Source organism: Paramisgurnus dabryanus, chromosome 15 (genome assembly GCF_030506205.2).
Source record: "Paramisgurnus dabryanus chromosome 15, PD_genome_1.1, whole genome shotgun sequence".
NCBI lineage: Eukaryota > Metazoa > Chordata > Actinopteri > Cypriniformes > Cobitidae > Paramisgurnus > Paramisgurnus dabryanus.
In genome coordinates, this window is record NC_133351.1 from 35,692,436 (window position 1) to 35,715,559 (window position 23,124).

The 23,124-nt window shown below is 41.2% G+C and overlaps 1 protein-coding gene across 3 annotated transcripts in view; it reads left to right on the forward strand.

The window, feature by feature from the left end:
* Positions 1-23,124, forward strand: part of mylka (myosin, light chain kinase a) — a 133,832-nt gene that overhangs the window by 59,119 nt on the left and 51,589 nt on the right. For all 3 annotated transcript variants that reach the window (XM_065293267.2, XM_065293268.2, XM_065293269.2), the window contains 8 exons: positions 7,970-8,177; positions 13,021-13,066; positions 13,280-13,445; positions 13,579-13,744; positions 13,861-13,882; positions 14,441-14,934; positions 17,165-17,368; positions 19,352-19,486. In XM_065293267.2, coding sequence (XP_065149339.1) covers positions 7,970-8,177; positions 13,021-13,066; positions 13,280-13,445; positions 13,579-13,744; positions 13,861-13,882; positions 14,441-14,934; positions 17,165-17,368; positions 19,352-19,486 — 1,441 coding nt within the window. The remainder of the gene's footprint in view (positions 1-7,969; positions 8,178-13,020; positions 13,067-13,279; positions 13,446-13,578; positions 13,745-13,860; positions 13,883-14,440; positions 14,935-17,164; positions 17,369-19,351; positions 19,487-23,124) is intronic.

Genomic DNA, 23,124 nt, shown 5'->3' on the forward strand with positions numbered 1-23,124 from the left:
TGTCAAACTCATAGATTTGCATCATTTAAAATTCAGACACTCTTTTTAAAATATGTGGGGTCAACCTCTGGCACAGCTTTAAAGCTGAAACTTATCAAATCCTATCAGAGGTCCAGAATGTCATTGAAACACACCAATGGCTTTGCTGTCATATTAAACCTGTTACCCCTCGAAGTATCCCGCCCCGCAGAGCCCCCCCCCCCCCACATAACAAATCCCAATTTAACCCCTGATCATACCTTACATTATTAACATGTTTGGAGGCATAAATGGCACAACTTTGGATGTTTGGAAACAATGACAGCAGAGAAATATTTTCTACATTATACAATGATAGCAATGATTAATAACTTATTTTTTACAATAATATTTTAAGAAACCAGTCATTTTATGACAGCTATACCAAATAATCTCAGTCATAGTTACTGCTAACTGTTATGTAAATTAGTGTCCTAGAGTTAAATATTAGTAAACTAAATATTAATTTCATGTGAAAATACAGAACAGTATAACACATAGATGTGTTGATTTTCTTAGCAACAATGCAATTCTATAGACTTGAAGGAGGTTTTCCTGACATTTTTCCTCTAATGTTTGAGACCTGACAGGGTGAGGATGTAGTTTGTCTTACCTCCCTTAAACTTATCATCTCTCCTTTCTGCTTTCCTTTCCCTGCTGTGCACAAAACATTTCTGATGTGCATCTACAGGAACCAATATTGATCGAGTCAAAATAAGATTATCATTATTATTTAGAAATGTACTTTATTCTCGTCATGTTTTCATAAATTAACTCACTCGCGTGGCGTCACCTTGCGCATGTGCACGGATTAACACAAAGACGCGCGCGTGGACATGGATACGTGCATGCACGCGCGAATGCTTCGACGCTTTTACAAGCGTAAATTCGGTAACTACATTGCCTATCTCCGTTTTTCCGCGATTATCTTTGTAAAGGAATACACTAGTTAGCTGCTAAAATTTAAACTTGAGATTTACACCAGGGCACAATTACACAAAAGATTTACACTGGGGCACGTGCCCCAGTACAAGGGGTCTAGCGACGCCCGTGGTCAGTATATAGTGGAGTAAAAACATTACGAAAGTCAACTGCAGCAGCACTGGAAACAATAGGTTACTTTCGTAACCCCGGTTCTCTGAAACATCGAGTGGAGAGATCCACCTATGGGAAGGGCATCCGTACCTGACCTCTACAGAAGCATCCAATTGCACCAAGTCTGGCTAGACAGACAGAAGCGCGCAGCCAATGCCAGGTAAGACCACACCCTCTTACCTGCTAGCATATAAGACCACTGCGCGCTGCTCCTCCTCAGTAAGTGTATTCGCTTCTCGTGCGGCAAGCGGGGCAAAGCTGGTGGATCTCTCCACTCGATGTTTCAGAGAACCGGGGTTACGAAAGTAACCTATTGTTCTCTTTCATCATCTCGTGTTCGAGATCCACCTATGGGAGAGACATGGACAGCTCCCCGATTGCCCAACACACTCGCAGTGAGGTATGACAGCCAGTATAAAAAATGGAACGGTCACCCCCGGAGGGGGGGGGGGGCGGTGCCCGACACGTCCCATAAAAATGTGCCCCACGCACACACACAAGTGGCTGTGGTGCGCATGCAGGGCAGACATTATGTAAAAAGCACACCCTGGGGAAACCCATAAATGCAAAAAACAAAGTAGGGCAGAGATGTGAATGCATGCTTGGTAACATGAACGAGCTCAAAAGCCGTATGCGCTTGTTCCTACTATAAAGACAACAGTAGGAAAAAGGTGTGCAGCAGTGAAGGGCTATGTTGACCCTACACCCAAAACGGAATGTGCTACTGAGGTTTTAGTAACATCCAACCGATAATAACGCACGAATGTGTGGGGAGAAGCCCAGCTCGCAGCAGAACAGATGTCCTGCAGTGACACTCCCCTAAACAAAGCCCAAGAGGTGGCCACGCCCCTCGTAGAATGAGCTCTGATATTCCCAGGTGGTTGCACTCCCTTCGATTCGTATGCCAAGGCAATCGCGTCCACAAGCCAATGTGAAAGACGTTGCTTAGACACGGGATTCCCTCTGTGAGGCGGCGTCCATGAGATAAAGAGCTGGTCACTCTTCCGGAAAACCCTAGTCCTGTCGATATACGTCTGTAATGCACGAACAGGACATAGAGCATTAAGCCTCTGATCCTCCGTAGAGGAAAAAGGTGGAGGGTGAAAAGCGGACAGCTCCAGCACCTCCGATGTGAACGCAGGGAAGCACTTAGGCATAAATGCCGGGTTAGGTTTAAGAAAAACCTTTTCTCCATTCAGAGAGAATTTAGTGCATGAAGGGTGTACAGAAAATGCATGCAGTTCGCTAACACGTTTTGCTGATGTTAGAGCCAAGAGCAGAGCTACCTTAAAAGACAGCAGCTTCAAGGAAATAACACCCAGGGGCTCAAAGGGGTATTGAGACAGGGCGTCCAGCACCATGGAGAGGTCCCATTCAGGGACACACTGCCTGATGACTGGCAAAGAGCGACGGGCACCCTTCATAAATCTGCAGATTAAAGGGTGCTGCCCGACAGTAGAGCCATCAAACCCTACGTGACAAGCAGAAATAGCCGCCAGGTAAACCTTAATTGTGGAAAAAGACCTGCCTTTATCCATAAGGTTTTGTAAGAAACGCAAAATCTCAGGGACTGAGCACTGATAAGATATGAGATCGTGCTCATCACACCACCCTTCAAACACTTGCCACTTACAACCATATAAGGACCGTGTAGAAACGGCTCTGGCATTTTGAATAGTAGCAATTACGCGCGGGTGTAACCCCAGCGCGTTTAAGTTTGTCCTCTCACGGGCCAAACCCAGAGAGCCACCCTGTCCGGGTGTGGGTGATAAATTTCCCCGTTCGCTTGAGACAACAGGTCTGTGCGGAGGGGGAGGGGCCACGGCTGGGCATATAGCAGAGGAATTATTTCTGCCAACCACGGGGCTTTGGGCCATCTGGGCGCTATCAGAAGGAGAGACAAGCTCTCCTCCCTCACTCTGGCCAGCGTGGGAATTATGAGGCACAGAGGGGGGAAAGCATACAGCAACACCTTGGGCCATGGGTGGGCCAGTGCGTCCACCCCGAGGGGCGCGTCCAAGTCCTTTAGCGAGAAGAACATAGGACAATGGGCATTTTCGTGCGAGGCGAACAGATCTACGGTTGCCCGTCCGAATCGCCTCCATATCGCGTCCACCACTTGCGGGTGGAGACGCCAGTCTCCGTAAAGAGGGTTTCCCCTTGACAGAAGATCCGCGCCTCTGTTCAGAATGCCCGGAACATGCGTTGCGCGTAGTGACAGAAAAAACCCCTTGCTCCACACTAACAGCTTGTGAGCTAGATTGTGAAGTTTTGAGGAGCGCATACCGCCCTGGCGATTGATGTATGCCACCGCTGTGGTATTGTCGCAGCGTACGAGAACATGATGTCCCCGCAGGCGCGGCAGAAAATGATTCAGAGCTTTCCATATGGTGAGGAGCTCTAAATAATTTATGTGTGCTGAATGGAGACTGCTCGGCCACAGCCCGTTCACCGTTCTGCCCTCCTGGGTTGCACCCCAGCCCGTTAAGGACGCATCTGTCGTCACGACTTTCCGCAACATAACTGTCCCCAAGGGGGTGCCTTGTGCGTAAAAGTCTGCGTTCCTCCAGTGGCGCAGAGCTGCCGAACAGATGCGCGTCACCGTTACCACGCGACAGAGATCGCGTAACGGGCTGAAATGTAGTGATAAAACCCATTTCATGAACGGTCTCATTCTCAGGAGACCCAGGGGCAAAACCTGAATAGCTGAAGCCATAAGACCCTGTAGTCTGAGGCATGAACGATACTGCACTCTCTCCCCCTCTCTGAACTGTGACACACAGTTCATTAAAGCGCGGATGCGCTCCTGAGAAAGATGCGCTCGCATGGAGACTGAGTTCAGTTCCAACCCCAGAAAAATCACACTCTGACTGGGTGTGAAATTGCTTTTGTTCACATTCACTCTGAAACCCAGGGACGTGATATGAGAGAGCACACGGTGGGTTTCCCGCAGCACTTTCTCTTTCGACTCGGCTATGATGAGCCAATCGTCTATGTATGTCAAAATCCGTAGACCTGACATTCTTAGAGGGGCGAGAGCCGCCTCCGTGCACAGACAGAACGTCCGAGGGCTGAGAGAGAGACCGAAAGGAAGAACTGTGAATTCGTAACATATGTTCTGATATGCGAAACGCAGAAACTTCCTGTGAGGCGGATAAACGCTTATGTGGAAAAAAGCATCCTTCAGATCGACTGAGGTGAACCAGTCGTTCTGTTTTATGGCTCGGGCCAGAGAACCGTGGGTTAACATTCTGAAATTGTATTTCCTTAAATGTTTGTTCAACACTCGGAGGTCTAAGATAGGGCGGAGAGAGCCGTCCTTCTTTGGAACCAGGAAATAACGAGAATAAAAACCCTGATTTATCAGATCGGGGGGCACCGCCTGAATCGCTCCCTTTATGAGAAGAGAGGAGATTTCCTCTTTCAGAATGTGAGCGGAATTCTCTTCCGTGTGAGAGAAGAGAATGCCGTTGAAAAGCGGGGGTTTCCTGACAAACTGTAGTCTGTAGCCCTGCGTAACTGTTCGCATAACCCATTCGGGCGCTGCTACCGCCCGCCAGGCTGGCTCGTAACTCGCTAGAGTGCCCGCCAGCGTGGAGGGCGCGCAGCTGAACTCGTGAGCGCTCGGTAGACTCATCTGTGATACAATGGCGCCCTCTAGTGGACAAACAAGGGGCGACATGCGTGGGTTCAGAGAGGGGGTTATTCTCTGCAGAGAGATGTGCTCTCTCTGAAACGAATTCATTTGATTCGTTTGTTTTATTGTGTTTTGTGTGTTTTTTGTATGTTTTGTGTTGGGAAACACTTGGGCCGAAGCCTTTATTTGTTGAGTGAGGGGAACCGTGTAAATGCTTGGTGTACATTTCCTCACAACCAACCCCCTGAACGTGGGGGGACAAAACACATCCACCGAACACACGGGCTGGGCAGCCTCTTGAGGGGGGTGGTCGACCCCTCCGTGAGAAAACCTCTGTCTCTTGGACGGGAGCTCTGGGGAGAAAAGAGAGTCCAATGGGCTTGTGGCCTGTGAACAAGGACCCTGCGTCCCCAACAGTCGAACATCAGGCCGGCCGCTTACGTTTCGGGATATTGGGGGTCGGGTTAGGGGGTTTCCCAGCCGCAGCCGCGGCGGGGGGTGGTTTCCCCCAGGGTTTAGCAGGCGGTGGGTTAACCTGCCGTGGAGAGGGTTTGTGTCGGGGTCTCTCCTTGCTGTGATGCGGGTTACGACCCGTGGCCGGGGGGTTAGACACACGAACAGGGGGCACCTGACGTGGGTTTGCCTTCCTGGGAAGGCAGAGCTTGAAAGCCTCGTCCTCTTTCTTTTTATCGTCACACCGTTGCTGCATCAAAGCCACAGCGGGACCGAAAAGAGCCTGGCCAGGCTCAACCGGGGCACCAGCGATTCGTCTCTTCTCGCTGTCGGGAAGGCCCGACAGGTTGAGCCAGAGCGCACGCTCCCCCGCCACAGAAAGCGCCATCGAACGGCCGCAAGCCTGGACTGCCTGCCGAGCGTTACGGAGAACCAGGTCGTTTACCGTCAGGATCTCTTTCCACAAAGTCGGCGATGGTGCCCCTTTGTCCAGCTGAGCTCCCAAGTCGTCCAAATTCTCCGCCTGGTAGGCGGAAAGGAGCGAGGAAACATTAAGAGCCCTTACTGCCAAAGCCGAGGACTTATATGAGGCCTGTAGAACCGAGGCAGAAAAACGGTCCATCTTGTTAGGTAAGACCGGCTTCGGGGGGGCGAGCAGCCCACCCTGGACGGGGTTGAGGTGTCTAGCGATCGACGGCTCGACCGCGGGCGGGTCGCCCAAGCCGAGAGCCGCCATGTCCTTTACCTCGAGGCCGGCGAGACCATGTTTAAGGTCGAGCGGGTCCTTCCAATAATGCCTCATGTGCTTAGCGCACGCAGGAAGAACTGGAAAGAGTTGTTTCCTCGGGCCGGGAGGGGGTCCCAGCACTTTCCCGTCATAAATGTCCCTCTCCTGATCGTTGGCGCTCTGTGGAGCCGGCCACTCGATTTTGAGCCGCGCGGCCGCGCGCTCGCATACGTCGAGGAGAATGGACTGAGGCAAAGCCGCGGGGGGGTTGACCTGGGAAGCACATGAGGGCGGGATGGCCTCCTCGTCCTCTGAGGTCCCAAGAAGGTCCGCGTCGTCAGCGTCACCGGAATCGACCGGTTCGCCGGCTAACGCCGCAATTTCCTCGAAGATGTTATCCTCTGGAAATGCGGGATTGGGCATGTCGGCCCAGCTGAGGGAAGTCGCGCCCCTGGATGTCTCCGGTTGCGCATCCCCTCCACCAAGCCCCTCATCCGAATCCGAAAGCCCATCGTCGCCACACTGGGTCGCAGCAACTTTAAGGCGACGCCGCAAAAGCTTTTTTGGCAGCGCAAGGCAATGGCTGCAGTTATCCGGGTTTTGCAAGGCTTCCTCTGCGTGTTTGAGACCCAAACATACCACGCAAAACTCGTGCGAATCCTTAGCAGCGATCAAAGCTCCACACGCGGCCGGGCAGGCCCGTGATGAAGACTTCCCGGGAGTAGCGGCAGTTTTAGAAAGCGACATACCAGCGAAAAATTCGGAGAAATCCGTGGCGGGCAGCCGTGGATAAGGGAAAGGTGAAAGAAAAACACGAGCGTGGGCGGCTCGATGATGCTAAAAAACAGAGACAGCTAACCTGGTTAGATTAACGACTGTCACGTCAGGCGGAGGCTGATCTGACGATAATTCCTCCTGGAGACACAAAGTGAACAGCGAAAAATCCAACCGAACTGAATCCGTGCAGAGATCGCGAGAAGCGAATGTCAACTGAGGAGGAGCAGCGCGCAGTGGTCTTATATGCTAGCAGGTAAGAGGGTGTGGTCTTACCTGGCATTGGCTGCGCGCTTCTGTCTGTCTAGCCAGACTTGGTGCAATTGGATGCTTCTGTAGAGGTCAGGTACGGATGCCCTTCCCATAGGTGGATCTCGAACACGAGATGATGAAAGAGAACCTAAGGTAATGTTATACAGTACCCCTGTACATGAGATAGTTTAAGTCCTGTGGGTAAAACTGTACAGTATGTAGGTTTGATTATTTTTTTTCTAATTGATTGATTTAGGATTTTTAAGCAAAAATTTCGACTCAAGCCATACAAAATATTACTGTGAGATTTTAGCTTCATAGATAGGAACTACTATCACCCTAGCAAACATACAGAAAAAAACTATATCAACTGACATTGTACATGTATTACCATACTACGTTTTGAAAATATATCATGTCAAAAAAAAAAAAGAAAATGTGTTAAAACTAGAATTTATTAGGAAAATTAAAAGGTTTTATAAAAGCGGGATGCTGATATGAAATTCTGTTCATCACATATGAACCCAAACAGCAGAATGCTTTTGCTTCTTGTAAACAAAGTTATGCAGAAAATAAGTTACTCAGTAGCTAATAATGAGAGCTGTTCCTGATTCTGTTCACTGAGTTTAAGCTATGTCCAGAATGACACATTGAATGACCTGACCCATTTATTATTACTCTTGTTAAACTGTCAAAATTATTATTATTTTTAAATTATGGTCCCAAGCTATCACTAGGCAGATGTCTTAGAAGAGGTCCTAATATGTACCATTTACTGTAGGTACAGACATGTACACATTTGGTAACAATATGTACCTCTAAGGTACAATATGAACTCATTAGGTGCAAAGGTTTAGTTTTTGAAAGGGTATCGCCCCAGTGACAGCTAGGGACCATTAAATTGAGCATACCAATGTATGTGAGTTTGTTCGGATTGTGTATGTGTGTGCTTATCTGTCAGAGAATGTTTAATGGAGTCGTGTCTATATTTGTCAATTTGTGATATCTGTCAGGTGCGTGGTCATCCAGAGCCCCAGGTGTGCTGGTATCGGAATGGGAAATTGTTGATAGCTGGAGATCGCTATTCCATGGAACAAAGTGCTCGTGGAATCTTCAGTTTGCTGGTTCAGGAGGTCAAGAACGATGATGGTGGATGTTACACTTGCAAAGCGGTCAATGATGCTGGAACCTGCCAAGTTACAGTGGAGATCATTGTGGAAGGTACAGCTCAATGGTAACAGGTCAATGTTAAGGTGATGGAATAAGATAATGAGAATCTATAAAGCTGCAGAGAATGATGACACAGTGGGGAATCCCCACTACATTTATGCTTTAATTTCTGATGGCACAATATAAAAAAAATAATTTGGTTACTTAAAACCTGAGGTCATGCTTGAGTTAAAATAATCTAAATAATTTCACCCAAAAAATTATTGACCCACCCTTATATCTTTTTTAAACCTTCTGTTAATTGGAAACACACAGAAAGTTTACACTCCTCTTTTCTACACTGTAAAAGTATTTAATGGTGCTGCTGTTTCAACTTAATTTTTAAAAGGGACAATGTGTAGTTTAACCTCTCGACACGCACTAGCTCGGGGACGGAAAGACGTCAGTTTTTTTAATGCTGCTAACAATATATATATATATATATATATAGCCTACTGTGTACAAACAACAATAATAATAACACTACTATACATCGTTTAAAAGGTCTAAGGGTTTAGCATCAGTGTATGGTGTCCGTTTTGAGATACAATTGCTCTAGCATCATAAATATAGTATTTTATTACAGAAGTCCAGATAACAACATGCATAATATAAACTGACTCCTTACCTTTGTGCTGGTATAAGGAACGCGAATCGAATCCAGTCTGTTTCAGATGTGTGAATAACCCATAAAAACTCTCCAACAAAGTACATCCAATGACCATTTTTGTCCACAAATGCGTATAATCCATGAAATATAGATATATTTTCCATTGTTTACATCAGAGTTCACATGCACATCTTGTAATAGATTATAACATACAATCTGAGGACTATTTACATCGTAACGCGGGAGTATAATACATAATATCCAAACAGCGCTGTCAAATATCGTGACGTCATCTGACTTGCGCGTTCCTCCAATGACTTCATGGAAAATATTGATAGACAAAACGTGTAGCCAATTAGAACACGAATTCAACGATCTTTGTGTGAAGCTTTATTTTCTGGTGTGGATACGGCATTTTATACGCTTATATAAGGATAAACAATAAAAAGAACGAACGTGTATGCATGTAAACAAAAGACTTTTATTTTGTGGCTGACTGGCACTTAGAAAAGGCACTAGTCTTACAAAAACTCTTGCAAGAACCTCATTTTGGGGTCTATTGACTTCAAACGTGAAATATAACTTCTTTAGACTTGTGGCTTTGGCCTCATTGCATTTCTAGGTTTCACACATATATTTATCATTAAGATTTTTAGTGTTAAAAAAGATGTTATGCAAAAACATTTTTATTACAATGTACTTCAGCCTCTCTAACTTTGTAAATTTTTATCTTAAAATAATTTTGAAACATGGAAAACGAAGCTCAAAGTGTCTTCTATCTAATGATACCACAGTTATGCTTATACTTTAAATGGTTTAGTAAAAACAGCCCTTTTAGTGAAAGTAGGTATTTTCATGGTTTTGGGCCAGAATGGGGGTGCTTTTCAAGAGGTTTTAAGTATTGTATTTGTCAAAATCAATGTCTACATTCATAAATATGTCCTCATTGGTGTCAAATGACCTCTGGCAATGGTCTGACTTTTCTTTGTAAGCTTAGAATTTCTTCTGTTTATTTACATTGAACGGTTAAGTCCAAGGAGGCATATTGAAAAAATATAATAGCAGAGAGGGACAAAAAGCAAATCCTACCGCTAAGTGTTTCCACAACGCGTTTTCATTCAGAACACGTGAACCAGCTAAAACCGACAAGAAGATCAGTGAGTACATAATGGCTACCGTTTTTGCAACACGCGTTTGGAAAAATGAGGCGCTACAGAGCACTATTCGTTTGAATGCAAAATACAATTTCACCACTAGATGTGGAAAAATCCTACTTACTGTCTCTTTAAGTTGACAGAACTTGCAATTGCTGAATTTGTTCATTTCAACTTAAAATCTTAAAGTTTTACTGTTTCATCTACACACACAAAAACGGGTTTCATTCACAAAAAAAATGAAAAATTAGGGTAATAGTTCACATCTATATTTTATAACTTGAGCCAGTGAAAATCAAACAACTTGCCCTAAACAATATTTTCTATGTCTTTGGAAACCTGGCAAAATGAATATTTTTCTTGTTGAAGAAGTCCATTAATAGTAAATTCTAGTCCAGTTTTGTCAATGTTTTAAGAACATTTGTTGGTTGTGTGAATGTTAGAGTAATGTTACATTTTATTATTTTCAAACTGTTATAAAACACTACTCACTTATGAGGTTTAGATGGTGGTTTTGTTTTTATTTAAAGTCACCATTATGGTGATTGGTGATTGTTTTAGTTGGACTCTTGACTCTGAGCTTGCTAGCTCTGACTGCTACAACTTATTGTTTAAAACATGTTTTTTATTTGGGTAAAAAGCAGCCAATAACATAATAATCACAGTGGTGGTTAGTATCTAATGCTTAAGATCATCATCTAGTGCAGAGGTTCTCATCTCTGGCCCTCAAGATCCATGTTCCTGCAGAGTTTTTCTCCAACACCAATCAAACACCTGAACAAGGTAATTAAGGTCTTCAGGAATACTAGAAAATTGCAGGCAGGTGAGTTTGTTCAGGGTTAAACTGTTCAGGGGTGCGTTTCCCGAACAACGACGTAACTCGCTGCTGAACCATGTTTTTTGCTTATTTTGGTCCAATGCATGATCATTGTAAGTCTACATATTATAATCAACAAGGAGCGATGCTTCTAACAATAAAACATTTTTTATAAAGGTTTGAAAATGATAGAATGTAACATTGCTCTAACATTCACACAACCAACAAACGTTCTTTAAACATTAAAAACTAGACTAGAATTTACAGAACGTTTAGCAATACTGTAATGTTTCTTAACAGTTTAAAAATAATAAAATTTAACATTCCTCTAAACACAACCAAAAAAACTTTTTCCCAATTCACAATTAATGGACTTTCTTCAACAAGAAAATATACTTTTTGCCAGGTTTTCGTAGATGTAGAAAATATAGTTTTTGTTTTGATTTTCATTGGTTCAAGTTATAAAATATAAATGTGAATTATTTTCCATATTTTTTTTTTTTGTAGATGAGACAGTAAAACCTTAAGATTTTAAGTTGAAATGAACAAATTCAGAAATTGCAAGTTGTGTCAATAAAAAAAAAATGTTGAAACAGCAGCACCACAAAATACTTTTTACAGTGTATGGACTCTCGAGGTTTGCAGTAAATGATACCCAAAAATTTTTATTCCCATTGGTTTGTGATCTTTTACTGTAACCCCCGGTACAGTACATAACCTATACAGTACATATACATCATATACAGCAAGGTTTTTCAAACTTTATGATGGCTAGGACCACCAAATATAAGGAACCTTATGTGAGGGACCTCCATCCTATAATATTTATCCCCCAAACTCTGTTAGATGAAAAAGCTAACATTTTTAGGTGTTAACAATAATGTAATTTTCTTAAAATTAGAAAATTTTGGTTGAAAAAACTTCAGTTCTTTAGGTGATGCCAACTGAATAATTTTTTTAAGCTAATCAAACTTTCACTTTTTACATTGTTTATTTTGATTTTATGAAGACAGCATATTTTATATATATATATATATATATATATATATTTATATATATATATATATATATATATATATATATATATATATATATATATATATATATATATATATATATATATATATATATAGGCAAATCATTGGCTATATAGTAGATTTTAAAAAATTTAGCTTTGTCTTTCTTATCTGACATTCACTTAAAACTTTTTGGGGGACCCCTATCTCTTTTACTGCTATTTAAAAATCATCTTAGGGTGAAACCTCAAGAATTTAGTTGATAAAATGCCAAATAGAAAAGAGTTAATTCCTACAAATCCTATTAAAAAAGTGCACGGGTACAGTAAAAAAATTCTAATATAAAACATAGTGCAGATTTTTTTATGACATAATCTATAAATCACAATTTCTGTGCTTGACCAGCAGCCATATCACCCTGTAGCCCAAAACAGCTTGCCCACTAAAGCCAAACAGGGTTTGAGCCTGGTCAGTACTTGGATGGGAGACCACCTGGGAAACAGGTTGCTGCTGGTAGTGGTGTTCTAACACCCCAGTAAAGTGACGGGGACAGGAATCCTGGCCAAACTTGCCCATTGGCCTACTAATCATCCCCTCATACTAATTGGCTATATCACTCTGTCTCCTCTCCACTAATAAGCTGGTGTGTGGTGTGTGGTGGGCGTTCAGGTGCAATATGGCTGCCATTGCATCATCCAGGTGGTTGAGGAGAATTCCCCTTTCATATGTAAAGCACTTTGAGTGCTGCAGAAAAGCGCTATATAAATATAATGAATTATTATTATTCCCATAGATTTCCACATTTGTGTTATTCCATAGTTTAACCGAGTTTACTATTATTCTAAAATGTTTAAAAATATAAATAAAGTTATACCTTAAAGTTTAAACCTTTAAAAAGTAGTCTACATTTACACAGTATACACTAAAGTGCATTCCTCTCCACATAAATCCCAAATGTAGATTTTACTTCACACTGTGTTTGTGACTAAATACCCGTGCATTCAAGAGTACAGATGTGTCTGATTTATAGCCTAATAAATGTATAATAAACTTCCTCCAGCATCACAAAACACAAACATATGGAGGTATGCAAGTTTTTAACAGCCAGCAGCATGAAAACTTTTTTTACAGATAACAGCATGTTTAGGATTAAAGGAGATGTGTTGTTTAGTTTCTAATGAGTTCTGTGTGTTTATGGATGCTACGTATACTTATCTGCGATTGGAGATGTATGCATAATTATTTCCATTCCACACAGGAAACACCGGGAGGAAATACAATCTTCCCACCTCCATTAGGGCAGGGTAAGCTATATACAGGACAGTCCTACACACCACAAAATCATAAAATCTTACTGTGCATCAATTTAAAACTGCAATATGACAGTCCGTATACAGTATGTGCATGTATTATTCTTATAGTTAATAAGATTAGATCTGTAATAAAGTTATAGCACTGTTTTTAGGCTTGTAAATGTACAGAATTATATATTTCCTATTTCTATTTTCTGTCCTCAGTGGATCTATGGGTGTTTCAGCATTAGAGAATAGACCTAGTATCTGGGGTGAAAGCCCCCCAAAGTTTGTGACTAAACCTTCTCGCCTGTATCTCAAAGTTGGACAAAGCGGCAAATTCTCAGCCAAGATCACAGGACGACCACAACCACTGGTGCAGTGGTATAAGGTGCCATAAGCAAGACATTCCAAATAGTCTATTATCTTAAGATCCCAAGTGCTTGACCGCTTTGGACTTCAAGACAGAGCAGGTTAAGTGCAAACACAGTGTTAATGTATGTTCTCTGTGTTTCCTGTGTCAGGGAGAGGAGAAGATCCAGACATCAGATCACTATAACATGTTTGAGCGTTCAGGAATGCACTTCCTGGAGATCTGTCATGTGTGTTCAGAAGATGCAGGCATCTACACCTGCCTGGTGGCCAACAATGCTGGCAAGACATCTGCGACTGCTGAACTCATTGTTCAAGGTATGTCCCAGATGCTGACAGGATAACAATTAATACAGCAATATAGAAGAATACAATTTTCCCAAGAAGTTGCTACAGCTTTCCCTAAAATGTTTTCTTTTGTTGTTCTGTTGTAGGTACAGACACTGAAGCAGCCGCGTAAGTTCTTTTAATTGCCCATAAAATACATTTACAAGAGTATTTGAACACGAGTATTTGCATCTGCTAGAGCAAAGGTCTTACATGTCTAACTCTTATGAAAAACAACTATGGTAAAATTATAGTAAAACTGTGGCAGTGTTTCCTGCAGAAAATTTGTTAGTTAAGGTGGTAGGGTTGTGCAGGTGGGCGGGCCGGGGGCGTGGCAATCAAAGGGGCGGGGCGTGTGCTTCATAATAAAAATATTTTTATTTGAAACACTCAAATAAAACTCAATTTTGAAGAAACTATGAGAGAAAATGAACACATACTAGATTATAAGTGAATTAAATGTTTTATCAACAGGCTAGTTAATCTTCAGACAGTGACGGACCATGTTTTTCTCTCATTTCTCACGTCATTTGGCGTTTGGTGAAATTTTTTTTGGACGACCTAGTTAAGGTGGTAGGGTATCCAAGCTTAGGTGGGCCGCCCGAACTGAAAAGTGCTGCCGGAAACCCTGTGTGGGAAATTTGGAACGGACAACACATTTGATTTTTCTGTTTTGTCTTTCAACAGTGAAACCAAACCATCTCATAATCTTTCGAAATCCTCTGTGACCAGACACAGTACTAACGGACTGGGTGCTGAACAGAGACCTTCAAACATGTCAATCCAGACGGTAACCATGGAAACACACACAGCACCATCCAGTAATGCTACAGCAAGCATCCTAAATGTGACCGGAACAGAGGAACCAAAAATAACATTGCTTCTATCTTCACAACCTATCAGTAAACCCACAGATAACAGATCACTAGTTGGTAAAAAGATGTCAAACTTTGGCAGCATAAGCGGTCGAAATATCATAGATAGAGGGTCACGTGACATAAAGAGAGATTTGGATGACTTCAGTGCTCCCAGACAGACACCTGAACCGTCCCCGGTGAAGTCCAGCAGAGAGACCAGCAGAGAGAGCAAGATGGGTGTTTTTGAAACCCTGCCCAGTTTTGAATCTCAGCCTGAGAGCCAAGAAGTCATGCAGGGTGAAAAGGTCACGTTCAGATGTAAAGGTCAGTGCATGTCACTCTTCACTCCCACAATCACCGTGTTAGAGTACAGTACATGAGACCAAACCACATGGAGAATAATGTTATGCACAGTCAATCTTCAGACAATGACACTATTACAGTATATTGTGTCATTATGTATCACTCAAAGAGGTCAACTATTATATCTTAGATTAACAGATGTCAAGAGCTATACTGTACTTTGAAGCATTGCACAACTTAGCTACATAAAATATTTTTTTTCTAATGAAACTGTGTACTTACTGTACTTAACATGATGTACTCTAAGTACCATTGTATAAAAGCAATAGGGTACGAAAGGCTGTGTATATTATGAATTTATCCACTGATTAGCTGTGACTTTATTAGAGCAGCGTGGCTTATAAGTTTTTTGTCTTATTGCTGTACATAGATATGTACACTAGATGTCGCCTTGGCTATGGCAGTTCATTGGACCGAATGCGTCAAATAGAGCCGCCATCTTGAAACAGGGGAGCCCCGCATCAGCTTCATTGTAGGCAATGGTGTAACAGATCACCATATATCGTCATGAATGCGATTTTCTAGGTTTTCTTTTGGTTCGTTTCAACAGTCAGACATGTATTTAGCATTAGTCCAGAAAAAATTTAAAGTTTTGATATTATGAAAATCTACTTTTTCTAACTATGATGCATAGTGCTAGTAGCCCTAACATCCATAAGCGCCACACAAAATCTTGGCATCGTCCATGAATTCGAAGTACAGGCGGAGATAGCAGCTTTACCTAGCTACTACCCATGATAAGACCCCTGTTCCAGAATGGCGGCGATTTTGACGCATGCTTAGAACCCCAAGGCGACATCTAGGGCCCTATTTTAACGATCTGAAACGCAAGTGCGAAACGCAATGCGCAAGTGACTTTGTGGGCGTATCTTGGGCGTTGTTGCTATTTTCCTGGCGGGAGAAATAACTCTTGCGCCAGGCGCAAATCAATAAGGGGTTGGTCTGAAGTAGGTTCATTATTCATAGGTGTGGTTTGGGCGTAACATCAAATAAACCAATCAGAACGTCATCCAACATTCCCTTTAAACGCAAGGGCGCAAGTTCCATGGCGGGTTGCTATTATTATGACGGATTTACCAGGCGCACGCCAGGAGCGGTTCACAGCCGAGGAGACCCACGTTCTTGTAAGAGCAGTCAAAGACAGAGAAGTTGTTTTGTATGGGCATAGGAGAAACCCGCCCAAATCAGCGTAGGTTAAACAGGCGTGAGAGGAAATAGCCACAATTGTCTCATCAGCTGGAACCCCATTGTTGCGCCAAGCGCTACAATGATGTCAGGAGACGGGGAATCCCAAGCTTGCCAGCATAAATCGGGCACGCCGTGTAACGGGAGGTGGATCTGCCTCTACACATGACCTGACGCCAGCAGAGGACATTGCTGCGTCCACCCTCACCGCTGAAAGGGTTTGGGGGCTTTGAAATCGGACCCAAGAAACGCAAGCAAGGTCCAACCCCAAAGTACTCTTACAAATCAAGTTCATATACATTAAGGTTGCTTATGAAAATATTTTAATCGTTATTTGCATGAGAATTTTTTAACGCAGCCACACAATAAATAAAAACTATCACCACAATGCTCACCACTATGATTCCTCTTCTCTCGTGTATTAATATTTTTTATTGTAACAATTTATGATTTGCAAAAATAACTGTTGCATCTGTGTAGATAAGATAACCAAAGTGTGTGCGCGTTGTGCACGCTATACATTATGGTCAAGCATGCGCCCTTAAAATAGCATATTGAACCACGCGCAACGCGCCACTGACTTTAGACTAGTTTTTTTTTGGTCAGTGGCGCAATTGTTTTTTGAAACTGCAAAATAGCATCAGGGATGGTTTGCGCCGCAACATGCCTCCTTTTTTGCGCTGAACCGCCCAGGGAGCGCAAGTTCATTCCCTAGTTTTCTGACTTGCATCTGTGGAGGGAAAAACCCGCTGTGCGCCGGTGCAAAATACGAATGATACATGCGTCACTGACAAAGTCAATTGCGCTGGGTGCAAGATAGGGCCCCTAGTGTATATATCTATGATTGCTGTACAAACTAGTTTCTTTCACATTAGCATTTTACAAACTGAATACATCTGAATGTGGTTCAAGTGATTACAATATGGACTAAGCACCATTCATGCCAATTCATGATTTGTCATAGGGTTTGAAAGTCAGTTATGTTTGTCTGTTTGTGGTCTCTCAGTGTCGGGGTCACCATTACCATCAGTGAGTTGGATGAAGGATGGAGCTCCTCTGAGTCAGAAAGCAGGCATCATTATGGGACAGGAAGGCCATCAACACTATCTGTGTCTGAAGAACGCTCACATAACAGACACAGGACAGTATGGCTGCTCTGCCATCAACAAAAAAGGAAAGACTACAATCCACTGGAGTCTGACAGTTAAAAGTAAGAGTTCAGCAATATTAACACATCAATCAACCAGTTAACTACGGCTGTCAATCAATTGAAATGTTTATCTTAAATATTTAACTCATGATTAATCGCAACTTAATCGCACATTATATGTTCTATATGTACCTTAATTTAACAGCTTTCAAGTTTTTAATACTCTAATCAACATGGGCATAGTGGGGAACCTTCAGGGCCTTCTACGCCTTCAGAGAAGGCCTAAAAAAATTAATAAAAAGATTTTTTATTATAATAATACAAATAAATAATATTCAATAAAATATGTTTTTACATTTTTAAATTTCTATTTAATTCAATTTAATACAATACATGTAATATATTTTCTCTCATCTATGTTCTAACGTTAAGCTTACTGTCAGGTTCATGTCATGAAAACATCTAATCCAATCAGAATCGTCTGTCTCTATTAAGGCCCGGTTATCTGGCTCATGCATTGGTTAGGACTTCATGAATCCCAGGGAAGGCCAAGCTATGTGTTTTGGTGTGGAGAGTGACGGGCAAATCGACCAATCACGTTTTGATTTCAAGTGGGCGGGCAAAAAACAATACATTGTAAGCCTTCATGAAGTCCTAATCATGCAACAAACTGGATGCGAGCTGCCGTAAAACACCAAAGACGAAGATCATAGACCGTTAATATTAATACAGTCTAATGGCCCGAATCTCTGCGGTGAGAGTGGTTGAGGTAAATGGCGGAAAACGTGATTGACGTTGTAGCTATTTTGATAGGGCTGAGGTAAAAACGAAATTACTTAAGCGCGTGAAGAGCACAGCTGGGAGAAGCGCGTGCAGAGGAGCCTGTGCATATGACGCGAACACGAGAAAAACAATGGGTTTAATTATACTTTTACTTCCTGACAGTTTCACTTGTTACGTGAGGATAGTAATGACTGACAGACGACGCCGAATTACATACAATATAATTTCGTAACTAAATCTGAGAGAATGCGAAAACATTCAAATATTTTTTACCTCGCTATACCCGATGGGCAGGGCGGAGACACATTTTGGTAGCCCGACAAGAATTCGTAATAGCCCCGGGACCTCGGGGCTCGGGCTAGAGATTTTGCGAGCCCTGGATATCTTATGACAACAGTTATAAGCCACAAGGAGGTGCACTGAGAACGCTGGGTGCTATATTTCCCCTTATGAAAAAGATTAACAAGGTATCCTACAGCTAAATATATATTTCCAAAAAATAAAAAACAAATTAAAGAACATAATTTAAGATGGTTAAATGCAAATTTACAGAGCCCCTGTTATTACAGAGCAGCAGAATCTGTATTTATGTTTATCAGTTAGATTAAATTAATTTTAAACTTTAAAACTGCATTTAAAGGCAGACAATGCCCATTCTGTAATTCAACTTTGCGTGATCAGAATTTTTACACGTTCACTGTATGATTTAACGAAATACGAATAGCCTAGTATTATGGATGGAGAGGCATTTGCACTTCATTGCATATTTTGAAGGCCCAGCTGAAGTACCCACGGTTCGCCACTGCAATATAGATACTTAAAGCAAATATATGTTTATTATTAGTGTAAATATTTTGAAAAAATAAGCCTGTTTTATTCAAAGAAGCATGTTAACAGATGGCAACCTTCTGTATTTATGCTCTTTTTAATGGATTGCCAAATAAGTATAATTATTGCAATTATACTTGGGTTTTTTATTTATTCATTCACTTGTCAAGAAACTAGTGATGGCATAAAGGTGATTAAAAAATGGTTACCAAATACTGTAATGTAATAATGTTAGCCTTCCTTAATAAACATTTTAATCTAAATCTTAATTTTTATGTTAAAGGATCATTATTAAAATGTACTGTATTAGTCTGACAGTGCCCCCTATTGTGAAAACTGAATGTTGCACTTTCAATTTAAATGCTTGTTTATTTTTTTTGTGTGCGTGTGTGTGTGTGTGTGTGTGTGTGTGTGTGTGTGTGTGTTTTATAGGTTTAAGGGTGGAGGGTAAGTCTCCGGTATTTAGCTCTACTCTGACAGATTGTTCAGTATCTGAAGGACAGGATTTTTGCCTGCATTGCTCAGTAGAGGGCGAACCCCAGCCTGAGGTCTCCTGGCTACTCAATGGTAAGATGACCTACTGCAGGTTTGCTGTAAGTTTAAGTGTAACAGATCTAACTCTTTTGTGACTGTACACACAAACTGATAAAACTGATAAAACTTAAATCTTAACTTGCTTATTCAATGCTTTTATTGACCGCTTTTTCATTAGTCATCCATAATAATTTATATTTTATTTTTGTAATATTACATTTTTCAAAAAAAAAAAATTAATATGTTAAGACAAATAGACTAAAATAAGTGTATGCATGTAAGCATACACCCTCAGATGTATATAAAATAGTGGACCAGACATGATGATGGTCAAAACTAAGGCATCTGAGTGTCATCTTTATTAAATGAGTGAAATATAAGCAGTCTGATATAACTGCATTAGCACAAGACATCTTTCATATCCAGCAGAGGGCTACAGTGTTGCAAATTTAACTTTTCCCCAGTGATGTTTCTACAAAAAAATTCCTAAAAAGTTAAACAAAAAAATTCTACATTTTTTCATAAAAGTTCTTGACCTACTGTTCTTGACCTTATATCATGGTGATGTAAACTGCTTGATATTTGTCTTATTCATGACCAGAGACAAGACGATTAAAAGGGGTTAATAAGAAGCTGTGTGCGTACACAGGGTTCCCGCGGGGTCTTAAAAAGCCTTAAAAGCATTGAATTTATGAATTTGGAAATAATACCTTAAAAAGACTTAAAAAAGTCTTACATTTTGATGTCTTGGTCTTAAAAATTGTGCTGTATGTAACTTCTCCTTATTGTATTTTTCCTTAAAAGTTTCTTTGTCAACCACATTTTGATTAAATCAGGGATGCAAACACATCGCTTTTCGGCGCCTGCGGCTTTTCATTATTAATGGCATTTTGGTTGCGAGCACATCGTGTCTCTCCCGATGAGTCTGCTGTTTCTCGATGAATTGGGTGCGACATGAAGCGAGTTCAGCGTCACATGTTTCTGAACTTGAGCAGAGTTGTATGCATAGAGGTTTTCACGGAGGACCGGGTTCGATTAACATTATGTGTAAAACCCGAGGCGATCGGAAAACGGCCGTGATCAGAGTCAGTCAGCTCTAAAGTTCACGTGCAGTTTCAAGCTGCGTGCCTCCGTTTCTATTGCGATAACTACTGGCTTGGTTTGAAAGTCACGACCACGCGCTGCAGTTTCTTTCTCCGTCCCTTTGTTTAATAATAATATTATTAATGAACCATCTTTTTATATCTAAAAAGTTTGCTCAAAGATCACAGAGATAGTAGCAAAAAAGAAATGTGAATGTCAAGCCCATTGCACGAGCAAAGCTCAAGCTGACTCTAGATTTAAAAAAGGCAAAGCTATAATATAAAGTCACCAAACACTGGGACAGCAAGTAGACTTTTGAATCTAAAATAATAAGTGGATAAAGCTCTTTTAATCTGCAAGAGAGGAATTAAAAGAGGCACTTTTACTGCTTCTGCTTTATCTAAAAAGGAAAGAAAACTACATAAACCATAACACACCAATTACATTTATAATCTCTAGACCGGCACTTTCTATCATTAATATACTATACATATTATTGTATTCAAAAGAGTTTGATAAAAGGGGTCATCTACACAAGTATTGCTTGATATGTCAGTGCAAAAACAGTAAAGTGTTTTGTGATGCTTTGACAAACATTGTCAGCTTTGTTCATTTATGATTGGGTTTATTAAATATAATGTGAAATTAATATAAATGAATGCAGCCAGATGGAAGGCCCTGGTTACGTTGCAGGAGGTGGCCAGGAAGAAGGAGTAAAGCAAGAAGAAGTGCTAGATAGTTCAATAAGAGTTTTGGTTTAACATAAAAAATGAAGTTGAATATTCCAAATTAATGTCGGCATCTTTTGATTTTCGAATTTCATTTTACTCTATATACCTAGTTTGGTAGGGATGGCAGGGGTCGGTGGCAATGTAGCCTAAGTATCTGGATATTTGCCTGGGTGCGAGGGCTTAGATTACCTTTCTCTTTTTGAACATACATGTGTTTGCATCTCTGTTTGTTTAATAACGTAGTATAAATAAAGAGTAGCGGATCCAATAATTGAGAACCCAGCACAGTCCCGGGTCACAGTACAAAGTATTGCGAACACGTGATGCCTTCAGTAAATGAAGATCACCACAACCATAGACTGCAACACAACACGGCAACAGGCAAAGGAGAAGCGGGAAAAATCAAAGAAAATCTTAGAAATTCCTTAACAACTTAACATTGTTTGGCAAACTTTCTTGTGGCCTACTGAAAATTTTTTTTCACACCTGCTTGGCTTATCATCTTTTTACCCATTTCACATCGGAAAAATAAATGAACACAAGTTCAAGGATTTTAGTTTTTCTTTGCTGGTAGGGACGTGAAATGGGTATTAATTTTTTATATAAATGGTCTTAAAAAGGTCTTAAAAAGACTTGAATTTAACTTGAAGAAACCTGTAGGAACCCTGGTACAGTATCTGCCCCATTTTGTTCTCTATCTAGTTAAAATAGACTGTGTTTATTTTTGGCCTGTAATTGCTGTCCAAGTTACATTAAGGATACAGCTACAGTGCATCATAAGTTTTTGGCTGAGTTTAATAGTTGCATGTGATTTTTGCTGTTAGATTGTAATTGTACAGGCAAAAATCAGGTAAAGAGCGTCAGCAAGGCTGCAAACCATAATACAATAAAACCCAGTAGAAAACAGTATTTCATAAAACACTTTTCACATGAACCCATTAGTCAAAAACAACGCACCACAAACCTAAATTGCAATTGCTTAGGTGTTGCATGTTGTTGTTAAGGTGATCTAAGTGGTTGTTACAGTAGAGCATAGCTATATTATTATAATAAATTATATAAAATATATTATATACAGTAGAAAATGATTGCTACCAGTGGCGGCTGGTGACTTTTCTTACGAGGGACACATCATGTGTGTTGCTCGTCATTTCAAAATATGTGTTTGGTGCGTCATGTGAACAATGTGTATCTTCTTGTCAAAATATGTACCTGCTGCTCACGCGGCGAAGCGATTTATGATAAAAGAGACGCTCACATTCACAAAATACTTGCAAGACACTCACTTAACACTAAACTCTGATTACACATGAGATTATGAGAGTATCTGGCAAACGCGAGTGTAACTTTTATCATTAACTCTTTAGGGGCTTTTGCAGCAGGAACTTATTTTGACAAGACGCATGATGCACACAAGTTTACATGACGCGCCTAATATATATTTTGAAATGATGAGCCACACACATGACGAGCTAAATACATATTGTGACGAGCTTCACGTTGTGCGTCCTCAAAAAGTCACTGGCAGCCACTGATGCTGATTAAAGTGTTTAATTTACATCTATATTAGCAACAGTGTATAGATTTATGTATAGGTTCACACACAAACAAACACAAGTATCAGACTATAAGTCGTATTGCGTTCACTATAGAAAACCTGAAAATCTCAGAGATTTCTTGTAAGTTTGACTGTGGGTTGCGCTGTGAATCGGTGAGCCACAGCAGGGGCCACTGAGCAAATATGAGACCTTGCAACCATATAAAGGCAAAGCATGCATCATTCAGCCTGATATATTACACACAGATGGACTTGGCAAGTGTTTGCACTGGAAATCAGACATTTAAAAAAAAAGAAAA